The following is a 25,935-nucleotide window of genomic DNA, read 5'->3' as shown; positions in this document are numbered from 1 at the left end:
TGTTAATTTTGTGATTTAGCAATGACGTCAGTGAGTCATATAGGATGGTGTTTATTTCAAGAGCGTGTAGGAAATATGTAATATGAAATGTATGTGGGCCTCTTAAGAGGAGGAAGAGGTACAAAAAGGAAAATGAGATGCGATATTCTAATAAACTCTGAATTGCAAGAAAATTTATATTAGATTGTAAGTTTGGTAAAAAGAGACTGGGGCAAGGGGCTGTATGGCTGGTGAGGTGGGGTTTGGAGGACTTGTCGGGTGATGAGAAGTCCCAGGTCCCTCTTAAGGGCTTGTAAGTCCCAAGGTAGTGAGCTGTTGGGTCCATTAAGCTTGAAGTATTTTCCAAGTGTAAGATGGAGTTCCGTCTGAAAGAGCGAGCTGCAAGCTTTCTTGTTTAAGACACGCAGAGGAGAACAGAATGTAATCGTTAGCGGTCTAGAAAGATAACTTGAGCTAGTGGCATCAGCATATGCTGTCCAGAAGTGGAAGCAGACTTAAATGGGGGCTCAGAAATTAAGTCTTTGAAGATTCCAAAAAGGGACTCGGAGACTGAGAGATGCTGTCACCAGAGAAAGGCTGAGGGGGTGGTGAATAGAAGAGTCTACTGTTTAGAGATCATTATAGTTTGTTCTTACAAGTTTGGCAGGTTCTTGGTACAATTATATAACTACACATCCATTTGGCGTATAGAGATGAATTATGTACTATGCATGTAATTACATGTAGCAAAATGTGTACTTTTATTTGGTGGGTATTTACATAGTACAGTGAGTCGTGTACTCAGAAATAATTAACATAAAGTATTATTTAAAAAACAAAACAATTAAAAGTAGTTTGGTTTTCTTGAGCTTCAAAAAAGGAAAAAAAAAAAGGATCTGGAATCTTCTTTTCATTTATTCCAATAGTCCATGCCAAATTGTTACGGAAGGCAGTCACCAAAGACAAGAGGAAGACAGTGAAATTTCCCTTTGTTATTCATAATTTTTTGATTTAAGGAAAAGGCCTTTTCAAATTTAACGCGTCTCAATACTTCTGTCTGGCCTTAGACGTTCCTTAATTTAAACCATTTACAAATTCAGTCAACTCGAATGAATACCTTGATATAATTTTCAACTTCTATCTTCGTAAAATTGAGATTTTAATATGACTTATTAGGAGTATGAGTTTTTTGTTTTTGTTTTTGTTTTTGTTTTTAACCACGCATCAAAAAGTAGCCATATCTTTATGTTTATTTGTGAATAAATTACGATGGAAATGTTTAGCAATATGTATTGTCTCTGGTTATCTGAAATATTCCTTGTTGGAAACTATTCAAAACCAGCTCTAATTTGGATGCAAAAATATTCAGAAAGTGAATTAGGTTTTAGAATGAATCTTTTGTTTTCTTTTTAAGCATATCACATAGGACAGATTTCTGAATTTTTTCATTATTCTTGGGGCTGAGTTAAAAACTCTGTTCTCCAACTTTTCCTAGAGATAAAGTTTCTAGGTGAAACTTAATTTTATGAGTCCATTATAATTACGATCTTAGAACATAGAGACTCTTTTGTGAGGGATAAAGAGGATGACTTTTTAAAATAATGCCCTACATTGTTAAGACATTTTTCAGTTTGGAAGAAATTCTTGATGGTTAATTCCTTCAAGGAATTAGGTTAACTATATCAGAATGATGACTAAATTAGAATCTTTAGGAAACAAGATAACATATTTTCCTTTCTTGGGGCTATCAAAGGAGGACCAATTTAGTAATAATCGACCCATATGGCATTTTAGAGAATTTGCCAATTTTCAACTTAATGGATCTAATCAACTACATGTAGATGTCGGGAGACAGGAGGGTCCACCAGTGCCAGGAGGGTTGGAAAGTGTGAACTTCTGAAAGCGCTTTACGATGTTCTGTAAGTTCCATTCATTAGCATTGTCCCATTCCCAAAATGGCCACTGAACTTTTCATAGACAAAATAAAATGGGTCAGAAAAGACATTTAGGCATTCTGGACTCATATGTATTTGTCTGGCTTCGTGCTAAGCTGTATCTGTTTAAAGTTTCCAGGAACAAACATCATTTTGATCAGCCCCCCCCCCCCCCCATTTGATCACTTGGGACTTGATTTTTGGAAGATGGGGATGGAGAATTAGTCATCGGCTTGGGAACTGTGAGCTTTCTTTCTCTAAAGGGAGAGCCCGAATGTCAAAAAGTGAAAATAAGGTCTCTGGATTGTTTTTTTGTGCTTTATTCCAAGTGATGACATTTTCAAGTCAAGGGGCTTCTTCGTTCCTAGTCATTATCTTGCTAACCTTCCTCTGTCTCACACTTTATAGCCATTATTCTATTGTCTTTGTAAGTGCTAATGGAGATCCAGGTCCTAAAACCTTTCCATTTTCTGAACATTTTATCCAGTACACAGCTTATATAAAGTCACTATATTTGGATGTCAGTGGGTCCTCCTGACCTTCTACTATGGGGAGGCTGAAAGTCAATCTGAAAAAAAGAAAGAAAGAAAGAAAATAGCCCTTTGAAGTAGATATAATTTGTTCTTATTCTATGCCTATACTGAAGAAAAATAAAATGTACTTTTCAAAGTGTTTTACGTCTCTGCTGATTATTTCAGTCAGCTGAGATAATTTTTGATCAGTGTTTTATCTGGTGTTTTTCCTCTAAAAAAATGGTAACATTTTGTGGTGCTGGCAAAGTTATTCTAAACTCCCCCTGCCCTCTCCGTAGAGAGCAATAAGCTTTGTGTAACCCAAAACTTTGGAAGAAGAAATCTAAATTTTATTTAAATAGAGCTTAACCTCTGGGCCAGTCAATGTAGTGTTTTTCTACTAAGTCTAGTTAGCATGTAAATAATGTAACTATAACCAGAAATGTAACAAGGGTATTTACTGCTCATCCAAATGTATTTCTGAAATACTGCCGCGGATTCGGAACCCTGAATTCCAACCAGATGTATTTCTGGAGTGTTACACAGGTCATATATATTTCACTTTTTTGGTTCAAACCCAGGGGATCGACACGATAATTAGATTGAGAACATCTGCACCAAATCCAAACCATTTCCCTGATCCTTCCTTGAGCCTTCCCCACGGGAGGGTTTTTTTTTTTCTCTCTTTTTTTTTAAGCCCCTGCACATTTTATTTGTCTAGTCACCTTTAGGGCAATTTCGAGGTCTCGCCTGCCTGCCACCGTACGAATAGGAGGGGAATGCAGACGTACCCTGAAGTGTGGGATGGGGGAGGAATCGTTAGACTTGTCATTTCGTCGGGACGGGAATCGCCAGAGGTGGCAATGCCGTTTCCCGCCAGGGGCCTGGCTCTGGGACAGGGCGTGGCCAGGCGCGGGGCGCGCGGGTGGGCACGTGCGCAGGGACCCGGGGACGCGAGTGTCGGGGCGCCGCTGCCCTCTACCGGGCGGCGCGGTCGGAGCTGCAGCGCGGCCGCCGGCCGACAGCGCGCGCGGACTCGGGCGCCCCACACCGAGGCGGCCCTCGGCGTCCCGAGGTCGGGAGTGCCCTGTCTGGCGCGGCGTCACTACATCTGGGGCCAAACCTCCCGGCGCCCGCGCGCTCCTACCCACCTGCTTCCTGCCCCTGCCGCTGGTCAAAGCTGCCATGGGGACGCCTAGGGAACCCCCGTCCAGACCCTGGGAGCCGCGCGTTGTCGAAACTGAGGCTCCTGGTCGCCAAGGCGGGACCTGGGGGCACGTGTGTTCTCTAAACCTTGGGGACTTTCATTTCCAGTCCCTTCATTCAAAAATGCTAAGTTCACTCCAGCGATCAACTCTCAGTCCTCGAACTCAGTGGCGAAGCAATTATATCTCACTTACATGTTTTATTTTGTATTCCATACAGATTTTATTTACATTTAATTTTCAAGATTAAGGAATTTGGGGATTGGTTTTAACTAATTACACGTTAAATGAAGTGCAGGAGAGTAAAAGCACAGTATTCCTACTGGAAACTCAAACTCACCCGTGTGTATAATCAATTAAAGATGAAGATCATATAACGTGTGCTTTTTGTCAGGTTTCTGCAAAGAAAGAAATTAAAAGAGAATCGGCTTTGGGGCTTATAGTTTAGCATTTCTGTAAACTAGGGAACATGCTTTTTGTTCTAAGTGTACCCACCCTTTCCAAGTTTTTGCACCCAAACCGATGTGTCTGAACTACAGGAAGTTTCTAGGGCTGTTCCGCTGAAGCGGTACGGGGGGATACAGAACTGTGCTCCAAGACTTTTCCTGTCGTGGCCTAAGCTGGTGCAGCTCGGGCGGATAGGGGCCGTTCGAACCCCTGGCCCTCGGGGGTGCGGTGCGGCGCGGGGACCGCGCGGCCACTGTGCGGGACATTAACGTGTGCAACGACATGGGGTCAGCACTGCTTTGCCCCGGCCCCAGTGCCTCCAATGTGAAATGCGGTTCCTGGCAGTCTCGGTCTCTGAGTCTAGCTGGGGCGCAGGGGGAAGGTGTGCGGCAGCCGACGGCCAGTGCGCCTCGCACCCGCGCGGAAGCGGTGGGCCGGATCCGCGCGGGGTCGGGGCTCCGGCAGGTGGTCGCGGCGGCTCGGCGCGCTCGGCGCCCCGCAGGAGGGTGAGCGAAAGCCGCGCAGCGCCGGCGTCCGCCCCAAACGGCCGCCGGCTCCCAACCTAGGACCCTAGAGGGGAGAGCGGCTACGCTGGGTCGCCGCCGGCACCCGCGCCCTCCTGGCGCCCGCAAACCGCCCCAGGTGAGCCGGGCCCGGGGCCTCCCGCGGGGGCCCGGGGCGCCCCTCCCGCCGCCCTCCAGCGCCCCCTCGGGGCCGGGCCGGCGACCGCCGTCTGCGGGGCCGGGGGCTCGGGAGGGGCGGGGGTCGCGGGCCGGGCGCCGGGCGCCGGGGGGGAAGGGGCAGGGGCTGCGCGCACGAGGCCCGGCGGCGGCCGCCGCGCCCTCGGGCTCCGACTCCGGCTCCGGCTCGGGCTCGCCATGGCTGCGGCGGCGCCGTGAGGAGGAGTCCGCGTCCTCCGTGGCGGCGGCGGCGGCCGGCTCCAGGCCGGGTTTTGGCGCCGCCCGCCTGCTGCCTCCTGGCGGCTCCTGAACTCCAGCCCCCTCTCTATCAGCCTCTCACTCCGTCTCAATATGTCTCAAGATGGCGGCCAATGTGGGATCGATGTTTCAATATTGGAAGCGCTTTGATTTACAGCAGCTGCAGGTCAGGCTTCTCCTCGCTCGGCCTCTCGCCCGGGGGTGGGGGCTGCGGGCGGTCGCGGCCTCCCCCGGGGCCCCGGGCTGCCCGGCCGCCGGGGGGCCGCGGCGGCGGGGAGGAGGGGGGTGCCGGGGAAAGCGGGGCCGAGTCGGGGACAAGTCCCTCTCGCTCCCCGGCCCCCATTGATAACTCGCTTGATCAGAAATTGATCCTCTTTGTTCAATTCATCGATCAGCCCAAGATGGCGCCGGGAGCCGCCGCCGCCACCGCTGCCCCCGGTGTCGGCCCCCACCCCGGGCGCCCCCCCGGGCCCTGCGCCGCCGCCGCCACCGCCGCCGCCGCCGCGGGACCGGGGAGGGGGCGGCCCCGGCGGCCCGCGGGGCGCGCGCGCGAGCGGGGAGCGGGCGGCGGCTGGCGGCGACGGCGGCCGGCGCTGCGCCGGGAGGGGGCTGCGGCCCGCCGGCGGCGCCTGGCCGCGCGCCCCGCGCCCCCGGCCCACCGTATTCCCGGGGAAAGTTTGTGGGGAGTTGCTGTGGGGGTGAAGCGCCTGCCTCTCCTAGAGGAGCCGCCGCCGCCACTGCCGCCGGCGCGGCGGAGCTGGGGCTGGTGGCGCTGTGGTGCCGCCGGCTCGGGGGAGGGTCAGAGCGGCCACCGGCGGCGGCGGCGGCGGCGGCGCGGCCCGGCTCCGGCCAGGCGGGCGGGTAGCCGGGCGGGCGTCCGCGCTCCCCGGCCCCGGCTGGCCCGGGCCCCGGCCGCCGCCCCCGGCTGTCAGCCGGCTGGGACGGCGCCGCCGTTCCCGCGCCCGGCGTGGGGCTCCCTGCGCGGACCCCGGGGTTTGTTTACGTCCGGGCGGGCGCCCCAGGGCCACCCGCAGACCCCGCAGTCGCCCTACTCTTTTGTGTGCCTACACAAGCGGCGCGGACCGGCCCCACCGCGGCCGGGGACCCAGTAGGGGCGCTTTGGGGAAACTTGTGGGGGGCGGCAGACTCCCCGCGCGCGGGGTCCGGGGGTCGCGGCGCCCGGTGGGCGCGGGTGCCGGAGGAGAGCTGCAACTTTCCCCAAGCGCAGGCCCGGCTCTGCACCCGGGCGCGCGGTCTATCCGGGCCGGGTCCGCTTGCTCCCTGCCGCCTATCCAGGCGGCGGGTGTCCCGCTGCCGAGGGCTCCCGCGGCCCCCAGCGACTCGCCCGCTCCTCTCTGGCCGCCTTCTCCGAGGCCCTACCCTCCCAGCAGGGGCCGCGGGCGCAATGGAGCGCTCGGCGGGTCCGCTCCGAAATGTCTACTCGGGTCGGGTTCTCGAAAGCAAAGCCCTGGGGACCCCGTGGGACTGTGGCGTGCCGGGCCGTGGTCCGCGCGCCGAGCCCCGGATACCGAAGGGGGATCGCGCTGGAGGTCCCTATCTGGCGCCCGAGCAGCCGCGGTACCCGGGGGGCGAGTTCCTGCCTGCCACCCCCCACCCAGAGGAGCGGCGGGCCCTAGGGGTCCGCCGGGGACCTGCCAGCTCCGCGCTCGCGGCTCCTGGACAGCCCCGGGACTCTACCAGGTGGATGTTGTGCATAGCCGGAGCCAAGTTGAAGGTGAGCGGCGTGTGGGCCAGAAGCTCCTTGAACTGTGGGGGTATGTGGTGGTAGGGGTGGGGGGGGGTGGTGTCTGAGGTTTGGAAGGGCCCAGGGCGGCCTGGCGCTCCGGTGGGGTCCCTCAGCGTCTCTGCCTAAGAGACGGCTCTTGCTCGCAACGCTAAGGTGTGCTTGAAGGTAAACTTGACCGAACTTTCCTAACCGGGAGGACTGGTGATAGTGACCTACACTACTTTTAGGAAGAAAGCAAATGAACTCCAGATGCGGGCTTGTATGAATAAAGCGTATTGGATTAAAACATACATAAACGGAGTCTGACAACTTTAATTGTATATGCTTGTTTTCTGCTCTAGCCTACGTTAGAGCGATGAAGCAGACTCACAGTCGTTAAGAAATTTCTTCAGATTTCTCGCTTAACTACGAAGAAGACTATGCGAAATATGTATTTCCGATAAGATTAAAACTTAAAAGAGTTTGAGTGTTTATTGACTAAAATAGATTACTCCAAAGTGTCTATTGTGTAAATTAGATTCCTGAATGTAATGAACACAGCCGAATGGCATTTTTGATAAATTGGTCTACCCTGTTTTAGTAAAAATAGCTCCCTTTTACCATAATTTAATTCCTGTGCTTACTGTAAAACCCGTTGTGGAGTTTTAAGAGACAATCCTTAATTTTTTTTTTCTTGTCTACCTAAATGTGACATTCCAGCTTAACACCAATGCTATTTCTTTTTTAAGCACTCTGGCAAAACTGCCTGGGAGATGGATTTGGTTTCTAGGGAGCTGTTAGATTTTATGAACTCTCTGACACCCCGACTCCCTTAGTGACTAACTGCTTCTTCATGGTACATGAGGACGTTTAACTGTGTAACTTTAGGTTTCAGTTTAAAGTTTCCCTGTGAGTTCATGTGAATGAACTTTCAGGTGTTGATCTTGAATTTAAAAACCTTTATCTGAGCATCGTTCTCTTTACTGAGCATCCATTGGCTTTTCCTGGTAGATAACAATTTGGCCTTAGATGATTTCCCATTGCCGCTTCATCGCATGTTTGAAAACCTTCAGTTGACTATGGAATGCCAGAGTTCCAGTATAAGGCTAAACTGGTTCTTTCTCTGGGCCCTGAAGAGGCCTTTTGAGTTGTTATCTAGTTTAGAGTCATCTCTATTCCCCTAGACAGTAAGCGAGCCAGAGGGACTGCAGTCTGAGAAGAGACAATTCATTAGTCTCTGACTCTTCTCATCTTTCCAGAACCCCTTACACTGAGATGGGGTTGTGGCCTTGCTACCTGAGGGTAAAGAGGCTGGGTCCCCAAGGGTCCAGGTGAGATAAGGCAGTTGGGTGCCCCTCCCACAACTCAGGGAGTGGGGGCTGAGCTCTTGTCCCTCGTAGGACTTGAAGTGAGTGCCCAGGGAGGGAGTTTCTGAAGATTGAGCTCTATTTTGTTTCCTTTTAAGTCCCAAAGTCTTGTGGTATAGAAGTTTCAGCACTCTGGCGTTGCTAAGACTAGTTGGACAAGTTTTTATCCTATCCCAGACTTGTAAAAAACAGGATTTTTTTTTTAAATAAGAAAAACACCATTGTATAAATTTGCCTTTTAAATACACATTTGGAAAGAGAATACTTTCTCAAACAAGCTCATATAACTCTGTATGTTGGGGTAGCTTTCTGCCAGTGACTGGCTTCCCTTTGGGGCATTATTCCTATGTGGTGGCTAGTGTTCCCCTTTAAGGAACCTCTGCAGAAATAACCTCTAAACGTTTTCCTCTTTTTCAAACTAAGAGAACAATTTCATTTTTGCTGCAAGTCTATTTTCTGGTGGCTTTTATTTTGTTTTCTCCTGTTATGGAAGTATGTCTGTGAACAGTCTAGGACTGTTCTCTGTACGAAGTACATTACTTTGATTAAAATGTGTATCTCATCTAGGACCCTTTATAAAATAATGAGTAAACAAATGGAAGGGTTCCATACAACTGCTGTCTTTGTTTTCTTGATTCTCTTAATATCAGCATCTTTGAGATTCGGTGTGTGGAGGGGGTCATTGTCAATTGATTAAAGTTTTTTTTCTCTGTATGAAACTGTGTGTAGGGTTTTTTTTTTTTTCCTGGTTTGCTTTTTTTTTTAAGGTGTCCATCAGTGAAGGAGTTGAGTTATGCAGCACCTCCTGATACAGTCGGGTCTATAGCGGCCCCCTTCACCTCCTTCACCAGTTTCACCCATCTTCTGCCAGTAGTTCGTTAAGTGAGAAAGTTGGAAAGGGAAAGGGACAGACTGCCAGCCCCCTTAGGAATTACTCTCTCCTAATCCACGGAGCTAACCTTAAATACGCTGTCTGGTGAGCTGATTGAGCCCAAAACCTTTATGGCTTTTGAAAAAGTCCTGCCCTGTTGTATGCAGTTCAGACGAACCCACCAGAACCCACCAGGATTTATGCAGTTGGGCAAAGTCTGGCTGTGCATTAGCAACAGGCCATGCCTCAGGGTCCCCCCACCCCCAACCTTCCCGGGTCTACCTGTTGCAGTCAGCAATCTAAACTGCTCCTGAGCCTGTGCTTACATTCTCTGTCTTAGGAGAGGAAGCAATGCTCAAAGTAGAAAAGTCCATGTGTATTTCAGCTCATTTATAAAAAGCACAAGGAATATCTGCAGTGAAACCAAGGAAGGACAAATTTGTTAGAAGAAAAGTTGTACATTTTTAGAAAGAGAAATTTATCGTATAAAATCCTACAGAGCTAGGCCAAATTCCTGCCTGTGCTTCCGTTTTACAGTTCATACATGTGGCCTCATGTAAATTTCACATATTTAAAGGACAGGTGTATCTGATGGACTGTAACACAAAAGCTAACTAAAAGTAACTATCGATGGTTATTCTGATATATAGGATCATATTTTATTTTAGAAATTATTTAAAAACCAATTTAAAACTACTTAATGTATTCTCTATATATTATATAATATATATATATATATTATATATATATATATATATAAAGTAGCGTTCCCTATGAAAGGTCTGATTTTTACAAGTAATTGTCAAAGATAGAAATTCATGAATTTCACCATATTGTTTTGTCTGAAGTTCTGCATTATGGCTGCGGAGAGATAGTTTTGGTTTCAGCTGAAATTCCCCTGCCTCTGATTGTTTAAACCAGGCCCTTAATCTTATTTTAACATACTTAAAATGTTCAAAAAACCCGGAAGAATTGTTTTGTATAAGTAGCAAGTGAATGTAGTTTAAACACTCAAGCAATTCTGGTATCTAATTGGAAACAGGTGGAATTCTTGGAATCCTGCGTTTGAGTCTTATTATAGGAAAGCATAGAGACACTTTTTACCATTCATTTTGTCCATGCTGTTTGAAGAGAGGGCCCCATGACCTCTCCTTGTGCCCCGCTACTGTTTACCTGGATGTTCCAGCCGAGCTGGGCATTTTAGGAGTTGGATGCCTGTATGCTTGAACACCTGAGAGAACTGTGTGTGTGTGGATCACAGAGTGAAAAAGGAACTTTAGTGGCATAATTAGACCAGTGATTTAATATCTGTATTGTATAATTAATACAGCAAAGAAATTGTGAATTCATTTGTGATTTCTGATTTAATAAACATTTGTTGACATGAGCATTTGAGTACATTTTACTGTACCCTGATAAAGATTTAGAATTCAGAAAGAAATTACTTTCCCTAAGTACATTTAGAGATATAAGCTTAAATAGCAGCCAAACCAAACAAAAAAACTAGGTTAGGGGATTATTTCAATAAAATGTTAATGGTGGGGTCCTCTGAATTATCTAAGTCATTTTTCCTATTCTGTGTTTCAGAGCTAGCTAGTAACCTTGGTTTTGCGTGTGTTTCATAACCAAGTTTTGGTTGTTGTTTAGGTGCTGATCTGTATCGAGCTGTCGGTCCTGTCACGGTTTTGGATTTGCTGAGCCGTGATCAGTCCTGCTTTTCAGCTATGTTCTGAGAAAGCTGGTAGAGGAGAACAGTCTTTGGCTGGGCAGGAGGTGTTCCTGCAGGGAGTTACCAAGGATTGTGGAGGGGGCCTGTGGCATTGCCCTCATTTGTACCGTAGCTGAAGCAGCTTTGAAGCCCCTGGGCTGATGTACCTGGACTGTGACTTTAAAAGTGCGTGTGCTACCCAGCTCTACCCAGTTCATGTAATGTGACAGTTAAACATAATGAGGAGGAACAGCTCTTTCTGAAAGACATCTAATTTGTTGCAAAACCCATCAAGAACCTTTCCTTTGAAAAGTAAACAACTCTCTAATAAAAATAATTCTAATTCTCGCTGTAATTAAATTCTGATAGGATGATGTTAATGCGCAAAATAAATGATGTCAGTTTCTTCATTGGAATCTGAAGACTTTCCCTTCTGCAGGAGGCCCAGGGCTGGCGGCAGAATTTTTGTGTTTATTAGAGCCTTGGGCCAGGGGCAGCCTGGAAGTTCCTCAAATGCTACACAGAGGTCTCCCCTACCCCCACCCTCAGGAACACAGTCTGACAGGTTTCCAGTCAGAAAGGAGTGGGTCATTCCTCCCAAGACTACCTAACACTGCAGAGCACGGGAGGAATAGCAAGGTAGGAGATTCACATGAAACTGACTAGATTCTGCTTCCTTGTTTAGGCCCTTGTGAAGTTGAGCTGGGAATACCAACCACACCATCGACACCTTTTATAAAACACAAGGGCCTACCGAGTTTTGCTTGTGGCCAACTCAGTCAGCTGACAATTGAAAATCTGGATGCTTTTGACTGTGATTTATGAAGTTAATGTCAGAAGAAATTACCAGTGTTTACTCTGAAGCTTGTTCTTTCTTAGCATTACCCTGAGTATACCAGCACGGGGCCTGTTTTCTTAATGACATCTTTCTCTTTGACTGTGTTTATCCAATTGATTAAAGCCAGTTAACTTTTTTTTTCTTAACTTATGTATAGCTGTGAGGTGTCCGAGTTTGGTTAAGGGAAAAACAAATTGACAAATTAGCTCTTTCTTAAGTGAACATTGTGAAATTGTGAGAAATAGAATGCCATTAAAATTTTATTTGGGTGTTGACAGCTCTTTACTAAATGTAAGACATTCAGATCCTGTCCACCCAGCTGTGGAAAACAAAAGAACCCCAAAACAGAAAAACAACCCAGTCAGCTCAAAAGCCTCTTCCCAATTTCCTCCTAAAAGCAAGACAATCTTTCTTAACAGTGGGTCTTTTCCCCCAATACACTGTTAATATTTTTAACGCCAAAAAGAGTATGCACTCATTTTAGGCATCTTGGTTCAGTCATTATTTTTGACCTGCAAGGGTCTTTGGTTTAGTGCCACTTTCCCTCGGATTTTTAGGGGAGAAATTGCTGTTTGGATGAAAATGATTTGATTTAAAGCTAGTAAGTGACACCAAAGGGAAGTCCTTTTCTTGAGGAGCCTGAAGCTGCAAACAGAAGCCAGGCCCGGGGGCCACGGGTAAAGGAAGGACCGCTTTGGAGCCACCCTCAGCCCAGAGCACCCGCTGTCACCCCACTTGCCTCTTCTTGTCTTTATTCTGAGCTCCTGCCCTGCCAAGCCTGTCCCCTTCTTTGTTGTGATAACTGTTTTGTTTTTTTTTAAGTATTTGTGGAGCTCCATTATTTTGAGATTCTTGGAAGAAAGATGCTATGTAAATGAAAATTAAAAATAAAATTCTTGCTGGAGGGAATTGTACATTTAATTTTTTGATTAGGTTTGGAAAAGACTTTTTTCCCTTACTCTGAAAATAAGAACATTCTGTTGCTCCTATCACCATTTTTGCTCATTCTGAAAGGTGTGGCAGATAATGGTGAAACCTGTCCTTTATTTTCTGTTTTTCACCATGACAGTTGACCTAGAACTTGAACCCATGCAGTTGTGTACAGCGAATTATTTGTTTCACATTCTTCTGCTCTGCCCTTGCTGAGCTGCCCATAGAACACAAACGTTTTAAAGAGGAAAAGATTTTGAGTCGCCAACATGCAGAAATGACAACTAAAATTATTATAAGTAGACTTGCAAATCAGATTCCACCTTCCCTGCCTGTTCACACAACGGAGATGTTGTAAGTGGTACATTTTTGAAACAGAAAACGGTGAGAGCAGGAGCATTCATGTAAACCAGTGTAGAAACCTGAATTTACTGGAATTGCTTCATTTCAGTTGTACCTGAACTGGTTTACGTAACACTGTCTCCTCACATCCTTCAGCCAAGTAGGAGACAAGGCAGGTTTGGAGTCATGCTTCTGCTCCATAGGCATGTGTGGGAAGACAGGAAGACCAGGCTGCTGCCAAGGAGCCCTGTCCAGGTGACGTGGTCCGCCAGGGCCCTCACCGTCACGGGCAAGTGCAGAAGGCCAGTGAGGTGGCCAGGGCTTGGCGAGCACTCACCTTGGAGAGCAGTGTGACGCAGACAGGGAGTTGTCACCTGGAGCCAGCCATCCCTGGGGGACTGCTCAGTCATCTCTATCTTACCCTGCTCCATTCCTCAGCTCCCAGCACCCCAGCTTGTCAGCATTGACGTGGGATGGGAAGAGGAAGGATATTGGCAGTTGTGGTTGAATGTCATTGTCAGGGGAGTAAGAAGTGGTTTGCAATTGTTTTACGTTACTCTATGTGTTGGTATGTAATTACGCTGTCATTTTAAAACACACTGATACTTTAATAAGTCTTGTGTATGTGTGTGTGTGTGTGCCATTAGTTTTAGGGGCTGTGTACTGTGAGAGCCAAATCTTCCTAACACACAAGAGCTGAGAACGTAGCCTTTACTTGTTTCAAAATTGTTGGAAACAGGTTGCAGTCCATTATAGATGTGGCTGCCAGATTAATCTTCCCAAACCATTGATTTCATCATGTCATCCTTCTTGAACACCCACGGCGGCTGGCATTGGCATGGAGTGGAGACCACATTCCTCAGGCCAGCAGACAGGGTTCCTGATGATTGTCTCCACCTCACCTCAACCTCCTCCCCACTTACCAGGATCCCAGATTCATGCTCAAGTGGGAGAGTCCCTCTCCTCCCCCTGCAAATCTGAGTATCAAGCCGTTCTTATGCACCCCTCCTTCATTTTAACCAAGGCCGCAGCGGCAGCCTCTGTGCCCCAGGCAGTGGGATGCAGGGGGGAAAGCTGTGGTTCCCATCCTGGAGGCGCCGGTAGCCTTATATGGGCAGAGGTGGGCGGGGCGGCCGGGATGCGGCTGTGACAAGCTGTGCGCTGGTGGAGGGCTGCAGAGGAGGGACGTCCGAATGGGGGCTGGGGGTGGGGTGGGCAAGGAACCCCCCCACACACACACCCAAGGCGAGGTAAAGCTTGAACTGAGTTCTGTGCACCCGGAGAAGTAAGGGAGAGGGCGTTCCTGCAGAAAAATTGGGTGGTAGTCTCTGAGACCCTCCAAGCTCTGGCTCCCTTCTCTGCTGTTTCTGACGGGCCCCATTTAGCGCCACCCACTCAGCTTCCGGGCCGTCCCTCCCACTCACACCCCTCCCCTCTTCTGCACCCCAGGTTGCTGCGCACCCGCCACTCACCCTGCCCTGTGCTGTGGCACTCGCCACTATTCTCGCACCCAACAAGTCCTGCAGTGGGCTTCCTCTTGGGGGCTGTCCTGTGTATTTCTGATTTAGGACTCAGCTAGTTAAATTAATAACACAAATGGAACTCTTTTTAGGACTGTGAGAGGTAGATAGGTTATATTAAAATGGCTTTGTTTTGAAAGCTACTGATAGGTACACACTGATGGAACATGTATGTCTTTTTTTATTCCCATTTATTAAAGTCCTTTGCCAAGTGACATATGCGTTAGTTAAAATACACATAATTGTATTGGTGGCCCACAAAATATAAATATTAAAAATTCACGTTTTTAAAAATAGAATTGGGCAGAACAATTCTTTGACAGAGATTTATTCTTTGACTCTGCTCCCAGCCTGAATGGGAGGAAACTTCCCCACATGAACGGGGAAAGTTCATATTGTAACGATCAGAACCCCACCAATGCAAGGGAAAGCCAGTAGCAAGAAAGTTGAAGGCTTGGGTGTCAGCACTGGAGAAAGCTCTCCCAGGGGCTTGGCCCGAAGAAGCTGTTCCGTGGGTCTGGTGCGCTCTTGGGCGAAGGCTCCCCGCCAGTCCTGGTTCAGGGCAGCGGCCTTCAGAGCCTGCGTGCTTTCTCTGCTGCTTCATTTACAAAGAAAGTACCTAGGATATTTTTGTAGAGGTGACGTCACTGTCTGGCCGCATGAGCATTTGCATGGATTTGGGGAAGTGAGGGCTGCTGGGACTTCACCCCGGGCAGCTGGGGGAGGGTGCTTAGAGGAGCCACGGACCCTGGGGTCCAGCCTGGGTGGCTGATGGGGGCTGGGCCTGGTGTCCACAGGGGCAAGAGAGGAGGAGGAGGAGCCACCCCAGGTAGCTCCTTTGCTGGGATATATGGGATTTGGGAGGCAGTGGGATTTGCATTTTGGTTGGTGCTTGGGAATTCAGCGTCATTTGTAGTGGGAAGGGCTGAAGAATTCATCTTAACTAGGGAGCCCCTCCCACCTGCATCCTAACTTCCCCAGCTGTGAAACTAGGACTCTGTGATACTCCAGTGAAAGGAGAAGAGGAGGGAAGCTTTGCTGGTAGCACTGGATTCCACGTACTGTAGCTGGTTTGATGTCCGCTGGTGTTAAGACAGAGCTTTAAAATTTTTCTTACACATACACTCTCAGCTCTCATTTCCTGAGCATTGGCCCTGGGCAGGTGCTGGTTTAGGGTGTTGATTTCTTTCCTGTCATCCACACAACAGCCCTGCGGAGGAGCCATGATCTGGCTGGTAGGTGAGGAGCTGCGAAGAGGTGGTGGAGACCTGGGCTGCCACAGTCCCGTCCAGACTTTACCTGCAACCCCTGCCATCCCCGCGAGTGGCTCTCCTTAAAGTGGTGGGGTCGTCATGATGAGGTTACAGGGGGATCAGGCAAGGGTCCCCTGTCCACAGGCTGCCAAGGATGAGCTTGATGGTGGGTGAGTCACATAATGTGAACAGCTGGAGATTGAATAAATCCTGTGTGGTGCACCTGAAGGTACCTGGGTGACTCGTGGACAGACCCCTTCTGGCTGAGGCCTCGCTGGATCTGAGAAATTTTCTCGAGCCTCCCTTGCCCTGCGATTCAGATCAGCTCCCAGGGATAGACCTCCGAAGAGGATTATCCAAGCAGGGAGCATTCCTGTTAGCAAACTTTATCTGATAGTTGGGGTACAGTTACAGCCTCGGGCTGTCCTCCATGCCCCATCTGCATAAAGCTAATTGGAGGGGTTTTGGGGAAATGGAAGGCTGAGGCCTGATGGTCGGGCCTGGGCTGGCTGGAGGGAGGAGGGAGCTGGAGCTGGAGAGGCCGTGCACTGGCCAGAGGGCAGTTCTGTGAGCTCCGGGTTGGGAAGCGAGAGCCTCTAGCCAGGACTTTCCTCTGACACAGCTGGCCCACTGCTGGTGCTGGAGAGTGACTCGCTGTTGGATGCTAGCGTTTGTGATAACCAAGACGGAATCCCACCCTCTCAGCCCCTAGGAGTCCAGTTGATTTAGTCACTGCAGTGATACTGGATTCAAGTCCACACATAATACCTGAAAAGCACCAGCCCCATGGGGTTTTTGTTCCCAGTTGCACGTGAAGGTGGTGCTGGGGTGTGTTCAGTAAGGCTGGCTCTTTAAGGGGTCTACAGGTGGAGATCCATCCCCGAGAAGAAGCCTAGTCAGATGACATTTATTTTCCCCAAGGAATTATCACAGAAAAGCTGAGTGTTGAGCCCACTCTGAATTCAGTTTTGGTTTTTTTGGTTTTTTTGCATGCCTGATATTTTGGGATGATGCAGCGTGTTTTGTAAGGAAGTTGCATGTTTAAGAAAATATGTGCACTGGTCTTGGAAATAATGCAGCATGTTGGAGTGAGGTTGTTCTCAGGTTTGTTTCTGGAACGACTCATCTTTTTCAGACTGTTAGGGCTGTTCATTCATTCCTTCATCAAGCGTGTCTCTGTGGTGCCAGATTGCCTCACCAGCTCCTATTCAAACCCCAGGGTACCAGGAGGAATGAGCCCCCGGCTCCACTGGTCAGAACTGCAGGACACACAGGGTATCTCCAAGGCATCAGATTTAGGGGCCGGGGGTGTCTCGTGTGTGTGGAGGGCAGGACAGAGCTCTGGAAAGACGGGCCTGCGACCTCGTGCTCCAGTGATTTGTATCCTCTCCTGCAGTCCAGGCACTGTTTGAGCACAGCCTTCTCATGACCAGACAGCTTCTGTGTAAAGCACCACTAAGTCAGTTCTGTGTTCGGAGGGCCCTGAGAGACACTACCTTTTAAATGCAAGAGGGACAGTTCAGCACTCAGATTTGTGCTTGGGAGAAGGCTTCAGGAAACCCCCTGTGAAGGGCTGACCAGAGTGTGAGAGAGGGGTGGGAAGGGATGGAGCTGGGAGGGTGGGAAGCCACAGTCCAGTAGGAGATGGAGGAGGACTGGGCCAGGAGAGATGATACCAGACTGAGTGCTTGCAGGACAGGGAGAAGGAGACCCCTGGGGTTGTGGTGGCCATTTCAGAGATGGGCCAAGTGCGTGGCACTTGGACGGGCCACCTTGGGGAGAGGTGTCAGCAGAGGAAACTGAGGTGGGGGAGGGGCAGGGAGCAGCGTCTGGAGGGAGGCGTGGTCTTCAGATGCTACATGTCCAGCAGGCCTGTGTCACCTGGTGCCCGGCACTGGCCCTTCCAGAGGCAGCCTGTGCACACAGCAGCCAGGCTGGGCCCCACAGGTTTATTAAAAGCAGGTGGGGTGACGGCGCCGTACTTGAGTGCTTGGGTGTGACTCAGACATGCATGCAGTCAGCCCAGAGTTTCTTTATTCATCCCTATTTGCATTTTTGTCGGTAATCCTTTGTAATTCCCTAGTTTCATGATGTAATTTTAATGGAATTGAACTTGAACACTTCAAAATTATGTAATTAATTACGTTCGGCTTCAGTCACAATGACTAATTACAGTGTGATACCTGGTGGCAAGTCAGGTACGTCTTGGTAGGGGGGTTCGTGCCTGCCAGTTGTTAGGACGGCCACTGTGCCACTGGTGCCTGCCTTGGGGGCTGTCCTGCCCCACCAGCAGCCCCGGACCCGTGAGGTGGGAGGCACAGGGAGGATGCACGTGGCGGGGAAGGGCAGTTTTAGGATGCAGATGCTCCAACTTGTTTGCAGGTCAAAGAGGAGAAGGACTTCTGCCAGGAAAGTGAGTCTGGGGAGGCCAGAGGGGAGCTGAGGGCTGGGGTATGGGAGGGAGGTTGCATTTAATTCAGTGTGAACACGGCCTCAAGAACGGGAAAGATGGTTTATGGAGAAAGGAGAAGGTGCAGGAACCAACCAGGGGTGGAAGAGGGAGGTGGAAGACAGGTTTAAAAATGTTACTGTGGGTATTGTTCTGAGCAAACTGCGCCTCAGAGCCCAGGGTGAAACTTTGTGTTTGTGGGCTCCCTCTGCATGCAGTGGGGGGAGGAGGGGTCTTGTTTATGTGCCCGACGCACAGCAAGGCCAAAAAATACTAAAACGTTGGAGTTTGGAGCAGAGAAAAGTTTATTGCTGGACTGAGCAAGGAGAAGGGGTGGCCCGTGCTCCCTCTACCCACAACCCCCCGGAGGGTTTTAGCTGAGCATTTTGAAAGGCCAGCTGAGGGCGGGGCATCCCAGGGTCTGATCAGCTGTGTGCAATTCTCTGATTTGTTGAGAGGAATCAGTCCTTAGGTGCCAGAAGGTCTGGGGGCTATGTGCTCATGATCATCAAGTAAATTTCTTCCATTTGGTGGTGGTTTTTAACATCTGAAAACCTCAGGAAAGATGTAAGGGATACTGTTATCTGGGTACTTCAGAGAGAAGTGACAGCAGAGGACATGGGGGAGGGGTCAGTCCCAGAAAGCTCCCATAGGGTCTGCTTGGTTAGTTTTCCCCTTTTCTTTGATTCTCCTCAATCTTGAGAACAGGTGTTGGACAAGAAAGGGAATGATGTTTTGGACAGAGAGGCTCATCAAGCTTCACAGGGTTTAGTCTGTAATTAATCCTGTGTCATTCCCCCCCTCCAAAATCTTTCATGGAATGGGGTAACAGCTGCTCTGGCTACTTCCTGCTGAAATGGGGCCTAGTCCTACCTTGATTTGGAGAATGGACACCGAGTTGGAAATATTCGAGTTCCAAGTCCTGGGTCCGAGTCTTGTTTGATTAAGATCTCATTGCCTGAGGAATTCAGGAGCATATGCCTGAAAACGAGCCTGAACCTGGCACTTTGGGGAAGACTTGGAGCCAGTTGTCTACTTTTATCTGAGTGGGTTTTAACTTTTTTTTTTTAAACTGAGCTATAGTCAGTTTACAGTGTTGTATCAAAGGGTTTTAACTTTTGATGTGACATTAGCATATATATAGCAAGAGCTTTTGGCCACTACACATCTCCTTTTTTCTGCTAATATCTGATCTAAAGCAATTTCGTTGTCTAAAAACTTAATAGTTACAATTGGATATCTTGAGGTCATAAGGTTGCAGCTGCCAGCAGACACTGCTTTGAGAATGGCTGGTGGCATCCTGAGTACGACACAGCTCAGAAAATTAGAATCCTCAATACAGGAGTGTATGTGAAATCACACCCACAACGGCCACGTAGTTTACCTTGGATGTCTGAACCACAGCTACTCCCTTTTGACTTTCAAATGCTTTCCCCTCTTCAAGGCCAAAGCAGATGTACAGTGCATGTCCAAAAGGCCACAAAACAGGCTTTTTAAGTCAAACCATGCATAAGCCAGAATGACTTCCCCGTACCTCAATATGGACAGATTTTTCCATCATTTCCCCTTTTGATTACAGATCTTTCAATTGATGATCAAAGTATCTGTCCTTTGATGCTGGGGTGGTAGTTCCTGTCCCAGGTTTAGATCATGTCCGTCGGTGCTAGGCCTCCTGTATGTTTGCCTGGTTATCCACGTGGGGGGAAAACTAATCAGATATTGGGAACAGGCTCAGAGGTATGTTGATGGGGAAACACTTTACAGGCTGTGCATTTTTTCACTTATACCCAGGTGTTACACAAGCATCAGACATATGCTTTTAGCAACAGACCTAAAGCCAGCATCGTTATACATCATGAGTAGTTAGTTATACTCTGTGACAACTCCGTTAGAGAATTCTCTTTCTAGCCTGAACGTTGGGAACAATATTGATAGGGAAACAAACATTTGGTAAACAGGTTTAACTAGAAAACAGATTAAAAGCCAGCAATGTCCCAGACAAAACCAAAAAACTACAACCATATTCATCAGTTCACTCAATCACGTGTAATCAGTCTCTCTTAACAACAGTTCCATGAAATCAGGGTTTTTCATTAGACTTTTTAAGTATCTTACCCAGCTCGGCGGTATGATTTAAAAAGAATCCTGTATTGTCAAAAAGACCTTTTTATGAATCTTCTTGAAGGTGAAGCAGTTCTGCAAAGCATCCGCTTAACTGTCTATGAATGACAAAAGACCAAAAAAGCAAGCTGAAAGATCTGATTGCAGTGGTTTTGATGAAGCAGCTTAAACGAGTTGCTGTGACCTGCAGCCATCCAAGACAACAGCTAGAATCATGACTGATAGCATTATACCAGGACATATCTAAACTTTGGAAGCTTTATATAATTTCTAGAATATCTATATCGATAACATTTATCCAGTCTGTGTAATCTGAGGCTTGTATGACTCATTTGACAATGTTTTCCATGTAATTTAACGTACCAACCAATCCTAGTTTAATATTTTTTTCTCTGAGATGTCTCGGGGGCCCTCTGAAGCATCCTGAAGTCAGCTGAAGTCAAAAGAACTTTAAACTTTGATAGGACATTTCTGAAAAGTATCAAAAAGTTTCACAGAATCTGTTACCAGTAAACTTGTTCTCTTAACAGAGAGGAACCATATTTAGTCCTGCCCCAGCCTATTTGTTTTAATAACAGTATCCATACACTTAATAAAGTTTAATCTAACCTCAGCCCAACCATGCACAGAACTCTTTTTTTAGAGCTCCCTTTCTATAGACTTTCTATAACTGTCTGTATCCATATTAGTGTGTCCCTTATGTTTTTTTCCCATCTAAAGACAATCAGCTGTAGGACTAAATCACTTTCTTCTCCCTTAACAAAGGGCAATTCCATTCCTTATAACTTTTTTTTTTTTCTCAAAACACATATCTTGCTTTCCTGTAGTGTACTGAAATGTTTCCCCCGTTGTTTTCAGTAGCTTTCAACTACACATCCAAATTAGAATTCTCTGTTCCTCCAAATCTCAGCTTCCAGTGAATGTTTCAGTGTCTTGTTTTGTTTGGGAATGACCTAGTCAGCTATTCTGTAAACTCCCACCATCTAACCCAGTCCAGCACAACTCCCAAAATTTTCAAGCCACCAAATATCCGGAGAGGTCATTCCTAAGTAGACATTCCTAAAACATAATTATTACTAAAAAGTTCACCCAAAAGCTCTTATTTGCATTTAATTCACTTATAAGAATTTCCTCATACCAAGTTAATGAATGTTTTTCTTTCTGCTGACAAACTGCAACAGAAAAAACATGAACCTATTAACCTTCAGTAAACCCAGGTCCAATAAAAGACACGTCTGTTGATTACACCAACAGGCTCAAGCTAGCTTTAGTATCAGGTATCAATTCAATGTGGACTATTTCCTACATCACATGAACCTGAAATTTCTTCTATCTGGCTTCCTTTATACTGGAAGTATTTAATTCGTAAGCATTTTTAAGTCAATTAAATAGAATTCATTCACAGGTTATTTTATGTAAAGACAGAACCAGAGATCTCATAGTTTTTCTGCTTGAGTTTTAAAAACCTGTTTTTTTTTTTTTTTTTTCCTTGAGAGCCCAGGTAGATCATTTACATCTTAAAGGCATAGGAAGAGAAAAGAAAATTTCTCCAACTACTTTTTACAAAACTCAACTATCTTGGTTATTTTCAGGCTTTTTTTTTTTTTCCAGTTCCCAAATATCCACTAGATAATATATATACGTATATATATTTTAATATATTTTATATGTATAAATTGCTCCTGTTCCCATGTCTCACTTTCAGCAAAACCAAAACCAAACTAAACAAAATACATAAGCAAACCAGGATTTAGACTCAGGTACTGAGCTATCCCCCTCTCACCTCCCTAAGATAAAAGCCAAACTGCAAAAAGCACACTTTGATATCACAGCAGAGCCATTAGGGGCCATTGTTCTCCAAATTTCAGAGAGAACTGAGTCCACAGTGTTACAATAAAAAATATTTTCTTTCATTTCTGAGATCTCTCAATTTTGCAAAGTATACCCTAGGGGGACTGTAAGGTGGAACAGAGGTTTGATCATCCAGACTTAATTATTCATGGCTAATGTTATCAAATATCAAGCAAGCAACAATTCAAAACTGTCACTCAGGGTCACAGTTCCCTAACCCCCAAAAGAGGGATTCCCAGCCAATGCCCTGTGTCAGTGCAAAAAGGGAGAACCCCAAACAGTGGCCCCATCAGAAATGAAGCTGAGTGAATGACCAAGTCTAGAAAAGGAAAATCCGTACCAGTGCTCCACCCCAGGGGAAGCTAATGCAGTAGAGAAGGATGCCCTGGTGTCCACACACGCGAGCCCCATTACTCACCAAAGATGTCTTGACCTGCCAGTGCAATTACTGATACACACACACACACACAAATAGCAAATGTGGTCTCACAAACAGATCAGAGGAGGTGTAGCCCTAAAATTCCACTTCTACTCTGAGGCAGAGGCTTCCAGAGTGGCCTGACTCCCAAAAGAGAATGGACCCAGAATGGCTCCCAATGAGCCCACGTGGAGCGGGTAGAATTTTCCTATCCTGCACAAGCTGGAGTGGCTCACCCCAAAACCATACACACAAAAGCACAAACAATAATAAATAAGCTACAGTTGCACAATCAGAGGAGGTATGGTTTCAAAATTCCACTTCTGCTCCCAGACAGAGGCCTCCAAACAGATGCGTCCAGCTCTCAACAGAACTGACCCAAGTGGCTCAATTCCTACACGAGAATGAGCCCAGATGGAGTGGAGAGACCCACCCCCAGGTGATACCAGATGTGGAGCATGACTCCGGACTTTCCTGGGCTCCAAAAAGCCTTGCGCCTTGGGGTGGCTAGTATCTGTCAGGAACAGTCCCTCCCAGTTCCCCAGAGCAAAGTGAGTTCCAGCAGCTGGTGGGGACTCAGGCAAGGGGCTGCCTCTGGCTGGGGTCAACCCCCCACAGGCACAGACTCCTAAGCTGGCTTTGCCAAAATTGTTAACAGAAGTCCATGTACCTGACACACAGTGAGGTCAAAAAATACTGAAACATTGGAGTTTGGAGCAGAGAAAGGTTTATGGTTGGGCCGACAAAGGATAGCTCATGCCCAGAAAACCCACTAACTCCCCAGTGGGTTTCAGCTGAGTGTTTTTAAAGACAAGCTTTGGGAGGGTGGGGCGTCCCAGGGTATGTGTAGCTGTGCACGATTCTCCGATTGGTTGACGCTGATCAATCCTTAGGAGCCAGAAGGTATGGGGCTCTGTGCTCATGGTCATCAAGTTGCTAATTTCTTCCAATTGGTAGTGGTTTTTAGCATCTGAAAACCTCAGGAAAGATGCAGGAGACGCTATTATTACCTGGGTGCTTCAGAGAGGAGCTGCGGCAGAGGATATGGGAGAGGGGTCAGTCCTGGGGATGGCCCCATAGGGTCCTGCTCAGTTACAGTCTTGCTGAGAAGTCTTTACTCCAACTGACCATGGCCCCTAAAGCTGGGCGTTCCCATCTTCCTCTGATGGAGAATGGTGGACCTTCCCAGAATGTGGATGGGTGTTGGTGTGAGGGGGCCGCGGCTGGCCTCTTGCCCCATCCCAGCACAGACTTGGTCCCCAGACACACCAGCCATCCCGCTGTCCTCTAGGGAAGCTTCTTGCAATGGACTTTCAACAGTGGTGCCCACGCGTGGCATTCCCTGGCCAGTGTCCCGTTTCTTGGAGATGCCAGTTATTTATTTGAGAGGCTCAGGACATCTTTGCAAAAGCTGATCCTCGGCATCTCAAACTAGAGTGGTTTTCTTGGTGCTTGTCTGTTGAGTTTTCCAGTTTCCCGGTTTCCCACTGGGTGTGCAGAGCAAACCCTGAGCCGGTCTCAGAAGCTAGGCAGACATGGAGATTTAGCTTAGGCCATGAGGGTTCCTAAATGTCTCACGGATTTCTGTTTTTTTTAAGGGAGAGTGGGACTTGAAAACATTTGTTTCACTAGTTTTCCACTTTGGGGAGGGGGCACGATGGTACAGAGTATTCTTGGAAAATTTTTTCTGTTGAACATGCTGCTTGCTGTGTCGGTCTAAAGGGCAGCTCCCTTGACACCATGCCTGCTACCTCTGCTCTGTTAGCCTTTTTAAACTGTGCAATTCATTGGTTTTGGTATCTTCACAGTGTTGTGCAGCCATCGCCACAGTCTAATTCCAGAACATTTCTAGCACCCCAACAAGAAACCCCGTACCCATCAGCAGTCACTCCCCACCTTCCCCCCCTTCCCCCAAGCTCTGTGTAGCCTTTAACCTGTGTCCAGTATCCATGGATTTGCCTATTCTGGAGATTTCACGTATAAATGGAATCAAACGGTATGTATGCGGCCTTTCGTGGTCACCTTCTTTCACTCACTGTAATGTTTTCGAGGTTCACCCACGTTGTAGCATTTATCAGTACTTCACTCTTTTGTGTGGCTGAGTAATAACATCCCTTGGTATGGAGATGCAACGTCTTGTTTACCCTTTCATAAATTATGGGCATTCAGATTGGTTCCACTTTGGGGATAGTACAAATAATGCTGCTACGAACATCTGGATACAAATTTGTTATGTGACTGCTGATTTTCAGTTTTCTTGGGGATGTAGGAGTGGAACTGCTGGGTCCTCTGTAGTAACTCTGTGTGTAACTTTTTGAGTCTGTTACTTTGACCTCTTCTGTGTCGCGCTTGTTTTCTCCAAGGTGGTCTGTTCAGCTCTGGTCTTCCCTCTGACTTCTTGGGTTCCTTACTGGTGGGGGTGTGTCCCCTCTGTCCCCCTCCTTGGGAACGACTATTAGTTGGGGAGGCTGTGGAGGAGTGTGAATGAGAGCAGACACTGTTGGTTGCCCCACTCCCCGGGGATCGCTCCTCTCCCTGCCCTCCCTCCTGACTCACCCGCAGGGGCTCTCTGCCCCGGCCAGGTGCGGTGGGCATTTCCCTTTGTTTTGGCTGGAGAGATAGGGACTGCCAGGCAGAGTGGCTTATGGTGCTGCTGCTCTGATAAAAGGCGAGGAGCCAGGACAAACCGCCACTTTCTGTCTGTGAGCAGGCGCATTGGAGAAAATGCTGCCCAGGCCCGCCAGCATCATCTTAGCACCAGAGCCTGGAGCCCACCCAGGATGACCGGCAAGCACAGAGGATGCAGAGCAGGAGGGTGGGAGGACCTGGGCCCTCGCTTCCCCAGCTGCGCCTCCCCCAGCTCTCTGATGTGAAACAAGAGCCTCCACCTAAGACCCAGCTAGCTCACAGAAAGCTTCTCCTGACGGCTCAGTGTGGACTTGCAAGTCATGTTTCTGAGATGCTCTGAGGTCCTGGGTGAAGGTGGACCTGAGGGTGTTAGACAAAAGTGAGCACTCAAAGCTCTCCTTTCAAAGAGCAAGCAGAATTCCATTTGCCAAGCCAGATGTCCCTCAATACTTTAGATCCAGCCAGTAAAGCATTGAGCAATTAGAATGGTTAATATTCAGTTAAGTATATAATTAGAAGCTGGTGTAAATGGTGAATGAAATTGACATGTTCCATAAGTTACAGCAAAATGCCAAATCTTCAGTTGTGTGTGTGTGTCTGTCAATTCAGATAGGGGTTTTGTCTTGCTTCCTTAGTGGAATAGAAATACGGGGCCATTATCAGCTCAGCTCACTAATTTTGAAAGTTCAGGAACATCTTGCCAGTTGTGTTATGTTAAAGATTGAAAAATTTTAAGTGAAATTGTAAGAGCTTTAACACTCTCATTTCTACACTAGAGGCAGGAAGAACTGAATCCCTGTTTTCTGCCTGCCTCCAGGGCAGATGTGTGTGTGTTGTGTGTGTGCATGTGTGCACACACGTGTCTCCTCCCACACGAGTTGCGTTAATCACTTCTTAG

The 25,935-nt window shown here is 47.9% G+C and overlaps 1 protein-coding gene across 6 annotated transcripts in view; it reads left to right on the top strand.

Annotated features, from left to right (window-relative positions):
- The first annotated feature begins 5,012 nt into the window (after positions 1–5,012).
- CUX1 (cut like homeobox 1) overlaps positions 5,013–25,935 on the top strand; it is a 344,154-nt gene continuing 323,231 nt past the window's right edge. For 2 of the 6 annotated variants that reach the window (XM_064478638.1, XM_064478637.1), the window contains exon 1: positions 5,026–5,181. In XM_064478638.1, the coding sequence (XP_064334708.1) occupies positions 5,119–5,181 (63 nt within the window). In that variant the 5' untranslated portion in view covers positions 5,026–5,118. Of the gene's footprint in view, positions 5,182–5,990; positions 6,751–25,935 lie in introns of those variants that run through there. The other 4 variants (XM_064478636.1, XM_031432652.2, XM_031432651.2 and 1 more) reach the window with 4 other exon arrangements.

Source organism: Camelus dromedarius, chromosome 24 (genome assembly GCF_036321535.1).
Source record: "Camelus dromedarius isolate mCamDro1 chromosome 24, mCamDro1.pat, whole genome shotgun sequence".
Lineage (NCBI taxonomy): Eukaryota > Metazoa > Chordata > Mammalia > Artiodactyla > Camelidae > Camelus > Camelus dromedarius.
Note: the sequence above shows the minus strand (reverse complement) of the source record. Positions and strands in the feature narration are given on the sequence as shown.